This window comes from Ictalurus furcatus, unplaced genomic scaffold (assembly GCF_023375685.1).
Source record: "Ictalurus furcatus strain D&B unplaced genomic scaffold, Billie_1.0 scf6, whole genome shotgun sequence".
NCBI classification, from domain to species: Eukaryota; Metazoa; Chordata; class Actinopteri; order Siluriformes; family Ictaluridae; genus Ictalurus; species Ictalurus furcatus.
The window spans coordinates 619,678-624,722 of NW_026521055.1; the positions used below are offsets into that span (position 1 = coordinate 619,678).

Genomic DNA, 5,045 nt, shown 5'->3' on the forward strand with positions numbered 1-5,045 from the left:
ACACCGCCAGCTCTAAAAGAATTGCCTCCATACACGCCCGGCTCTAAAAAGTATTGGCAACCAATCTGTCCGGCTCTCAGAAGTATTGGCGCCCTATTTGGAATGCTCTCAAAAGTATTGGTGCCCTATCTGGCCGACACTCAAAAGTATTGGCACCCCACATGGCTGGCTCTCCAAAGTATTTCCGCCCTACACGGCCAGCTCTAAAAAGTATAGCTGCACTACACGGCCGGCTCTCAGAAGTATTGGCGCCCTGTGCCTCCAGCTCGCAAAAGAATTGCCGCCCATTGCGTCCAGCTCTCAAAAGTATTGGCACCCTACGCCGTCAGCTGTCAAAAGTATTGGCACCCCACTCTTCTGGCTGTCAAAAGTATTGGCACTCTACGCTTCCGGCTATCGAAAGTATTGGCGCCTGATCCGAATTTTGCCATGGCAAGCAGCACACATTTTCTTCAGGAAATGTACTGGTCTAGTTTATTATTATTGTTGTGTGTGTGTGTGTGTGTCTGTCTTATTATTTCTGTGTCTGTGTTATTATTTCAGACATCAGATATTTCTCATCTATATTAAATGTTTTCTACACATTTGATCATTTTAGAAAATGTCTGAAGGATTTTCACACGCACCCCTGCTCTCATCAGACAGAACCTCGATTGGGAAACACTGGGTTAGTTACTCGTCTGACCAATGTGTTTAACTTACTCTCCATCATCACCTTTATTCTGAGTAACATTCATTATTCACACAAAAACTACTTACACACCAATCCTCACTAATATCAGGATACTCGCTCTCATTAAGGGAAAACCAGAAAAAATACATTTCTGCAGATATTTAAGTAAACTTACTCAGCGTATGAGTTCTGCTTCTTTATCTAATGATCTGCTGAGTGTTTCTACTTCCTGTTATTTTATTTTAGTTTATATATTTGTATAGAGCTCTGACAGTTGTTCGTGCACAGCTGAATGAAGTCACGAGATAATAAATGAAGGTAATGAAATGATAATGTGTGTGATGTAGATTTTACCAGACTGTTAATTCTGTTCTCTGTATTTGCAGCGTTTTCAGGCTTATACTTTCAGTATTTACAGGCCTTTGCTCGATGGATCAGAAAGCTGTCTGAAAACAAACCATATCTGTGTGTGTGTGTGTGTTTATTACCCTACCTCACTGCCCCTCCCCCTCTGCAGAATAAACGGTTAGAAGGAAGTGAAAGTGAAAGTCAGTCTCCATTTTGTGTCGAGGGGAAAATACAGCATTTCAGGAGTAAAAACACAGTGAGTATCTACATCTAAAGCTATAATATATAAACACACTGAATGTACACCAGATGCAGAAGAGTTTTGTGGGTTTGTACTGAAGTTTGAATGTACACAGGTTGTTTTATGACTTGATACAGAGACTATTTCCTGTAAGTGAACTCTGTGCTGATACAGGGTTTGATTTAACACACCGATGTTGGAGTGAAGTAAACGTGTGTCCTGCTGTAATCTGGAGAAGGAGACATGACCTCCAACATGAGTGTGTCTGGAGAACAGGACTTAAACAAAGACGAGAGGTGAGTTACTTTTCCATTCACCAGCAATAAATACACACCGTCTCATGGAACAGATCTGTATCTCTAAACACTCACTAGTTAACAGAGGAACTAAACTTTGGTTTAAGGTGTTTAATAGCAGTGAATATATCACTGATCTGATCTAAGAACAGTTTAGAGAAACCATTCACTGAGAGAAGAGTAAAAAGGACTATGTAATGTGGAGGAGAAGAGCAGTGTAGCTTTGAGTCAGTGAACTCTACAGGCTTTAAGACCCAGCGGAGTCAGTTATCTGTGATTGGGACTCCTGACATCAGTGTAATTCCTGAGGTATGGGGCGTGTCTCCTGTTTGAATAAGTGTGCAGACTGGAGCTGAATTAAAAAGATGGAATTATTGGTGTTTAATGATGAACACATTGTGTAACAGTGCTGAGACAGCAGAGTATTAATTATTGCTGATATTTCTGTTTAATTCTAGAATGATGGAGGGAAAGAGATCAGACTCACCAGAACCCAGCTGTGTGTCCATGAAGAGTGACGCGTCAATGGAGGAGCCACTTCACTTCAGAGACGGAGCCAGTTCTCCTGATGTGAGGTCAGTACAGTGAGGTGTTTTACAGCAGTGTTCCACCTGATCAAACTCACTGGTCTCATTCTGAAGCCCTTCATGATCTTTATCAGGTGTTGAAGCAGTGAAACACTAAACTGTGCAGTGCTGCAGCTCTCGGACTGGCGGTGAGGAAAACTGCTTTAAGAGTTCAGTTCAGTCTGCAGTCCCTGAGCTGGAGGGTCTGTGGTGCTACACAACAACATTTACACCTGGGACATTAATGACTAGATCACTATTTTATTCATAAACATGTTAGTGTCAGTGAGAAATCCTGAAATCAGTGTATAGTGTTAAGAGGATAGTGTTAAATATCTGTCTCTGTATGTATTAGTGTGTGTTGTGCAGCTATGAATACATATAGTCTATATCACATCATGTGTTTTATTTCTTCACAGACCACAACAGAAGAAATCAAACCTCAGCAGAAATCAGCTGGACTCCATATTCAAGGTGTGTGTCTTTTTAATGTGTGTAACTTGTGTGTGAACAGGTTGCAGGTTTTTTATTTAAGATCATGACAATTTACAGATTTATTGATGTGCAGCAGCATTATGGGTAATCAGACAGAATTTCAGTTGTAACTGTGGTAATAGAAAGAGACTTTTCTTCTTTTCATAAAATAAAAGCATCTCTCAGTATGTAACATTATAATATTTAGATGTGTTCCTGTGTGTTTCTAACCAGGAGCTGGAACACAAAGTCATCACTCTGATAAAGAATGAGCTGAAGAGGTTTAGGAAGCTCCTGAGTCCAGGTTACCCAGCATGCACTGAGAGGGAGGTGCAGGATGAGGAGGATCTGCACAGTGTCAGAGACGGAGCGCTGAAGATCACACTGCACGTCCTGAAGAACATGAACCACACAGATCTCGCTAACACACTGCACAACAGTAAGAGCTCTGAGTCATGGCTTTATTCCATCAGGTTCACTTCAGAGAGAGGAAATAGTTTTAGATAGGAACACTTTTAGTTTGAAGTTTGAGTTTAGTATCATGTTCATCTGCTGCTTTTCTGTTCTGTTCGTGGTCCAGCTTGTGGTGACTCTGTACAATGGTCCTGTTCCTTCAGGAATATTTACTACATGAATCAGGAATGAACTGCAGCATTTGAATTTGACATTTAATCCTGTGTTCAGTGATTTTACATTAAAACATCTTATTACTTTGTTTATTAGAGTCTGTGGCCTCTGTGTATCAGACAAAGCTGAAATCCAGCCTGAGAGAGAAGTTTAAAAGAATTAATGAAGGAATCTCACAGCATGGAAGCTCAGCACTTCTGAATGAGATCTACACAGAGCTCTACATCACAGAGGGTTGGAGTGGAGACGTCAATAATGAACATGAGGTGAGACAGATTGAGACAGCGTCCAGGAGACCAGCAGCACAGGAGACACCCATCAAATGTAATGATCTCTTTAAAGACAAGTCCATCAGAAGTGTGCTGACTAAAGGAGTTGCTGGAATTGGAAAAACAGTCTCTGTGCAGAAGTTCATTCTGGACTGGGCTGAAGGAAAAGCAAATCAGGACGTCACCTTCATGCTTCCACTTCCCTTTAGAGAGCTGAATCTGATGAAGCAGAAACATCTCAGTCTGATGGATCTTCTTCATCACTTTTTCCCTGAAATGACAAAACTAGAAGTAATAGACTCCTACAAAGTGGTGTTGATCTTTGATGGTCTGGATGAGTGTCGACTTCCTCTAAATTTCCAGAAGAATGAGAGATTGTGTGATGGGACAGAGTCAGCCTCAGTGGATGTGCTGCTGACGAACCTCATCAAGGGGAATCTGCTTCCCTCTGCTCTCCTCTGGATAACCTCTCGACCAGGAGCAGCCAATCAGATACCTCCTGAGTGTGTAGACCAGGTAACAGAGGCACGAGGGTTCAGTGATCCTCAGAAAGAGGAGTACTTCAGGAAGAGGATCAGTGATCAGAGCCTGGCCGATAAAATCATCTCACACCTGAAGTCTTCAAGAAGCCTCCACATCATGTGCCACATCCCAGTCTTCTGCTGGATCTCAGCCACTGTTCTAGAGAGAATGTTGGGTGAAGCAGAGCGTGGACAGATCCCCAAGACTCTGACTCAAATGTTCACACACTTCCTGATCTTTCAGATCAAACACAAGGACCAAAAGTACCATCAGAAATGTGACCCTGATCCTCAGCAGACCAGAGAGAGTATCCTGGCACTGGGAAAACTGGCTTTCCAACAGCTGGAGAAAGGAAACCTGATCTTCTATGAGGAAGACCTGAGAGAGTGTGGCATTGATGTGAGAGAAGTGTCAGTGTACTCAGGAGTGTGTACCCAAATCTTCAGAGAGGAGTTTGGGCTTCACCTGGGGAAGGTGTTCAGCTTTGTACATCTGAGTGTTCAGGAGTTTCTGGCTGCTTTATATGCATTTTTCTGCTTTATTTTTAGAAAGACAAATGTGTTAGTGGAACAAAGCACTGGACGTTTTAATTTCTTCAGAAAGTCAGACATGTCTGATCTCCTCAGGAGCGCAGTGAACAAGGCCTTACAGAGTGAGAACGGACACCTGGACCTGTTCCTCCGCTTCCTTCTGGGTCTCTCACTGGAGTCCAATCAGACTCTCTTACGAGGCTTAATGCCACAGACAGGAAGCAGCTCTCACAGCAAACAGGAAACAGTCGAGTACATCAAGGAGAAGATCAGGGAGAATCCATCTCCAGAGAAATCCATCAATCTGTTCCACTGTCTGAATGAACTGAATGATCATTCTCTAGTGCAGGAAGTACAGACTTACCTGAACAGAGGAGGTCTCAGTCGTCTCAGTGGAACCAGACTCTCTCCTGCTCAGTGGTCAGCTCTGGTGTTTGTGTTACTGAACTCAGATCAGGAGCTGGATGAGTTTAATTTGAGGAAATATGACCCATCAGAG

At 42.7% G+C, this 5,045-nt stretch overlaps 1 protein-coding gene across 9 annotated transcripts in view; it reads left to right on the forward strand.

The window, feature by feature from the left end:
- The first annotated feature begins 401 nt into the window (after window positions 1–401).
- LOC128604956 (NLR family CARD domain-containing protein 3-like) overlaps window positions 402–5,045 on the forward strand; it is a 253,505-nt gene continuing 248,861 nt past the window's right edge. For 5 of the 9 annotated variants that reach the window (XR_008385403.1, XR_008385398.1, XR_008385404.1 and 2 more), the window contains exons 1-2: window positions 403–1,277; window positions 1,437–1,558. Coding sequence is in view for 5 of the 9 variants with exons in the window: in XM_053620059.1 (XP_053476034.1) it covers window positions 1,506–1,558 (53 nt within the window). In the remaining 4 variants the exon portion in view is untranslated. Of the gene's footprint in view, window positions 1,278–1,399; window positions 1,559–5,045 lie in introns of all 9 variants that reach the window. The other 4 variants (XM_053620060.1, XM_053620058.1, XM_053620061.1 and 1 more) reach the window with 2 other exon arrangements.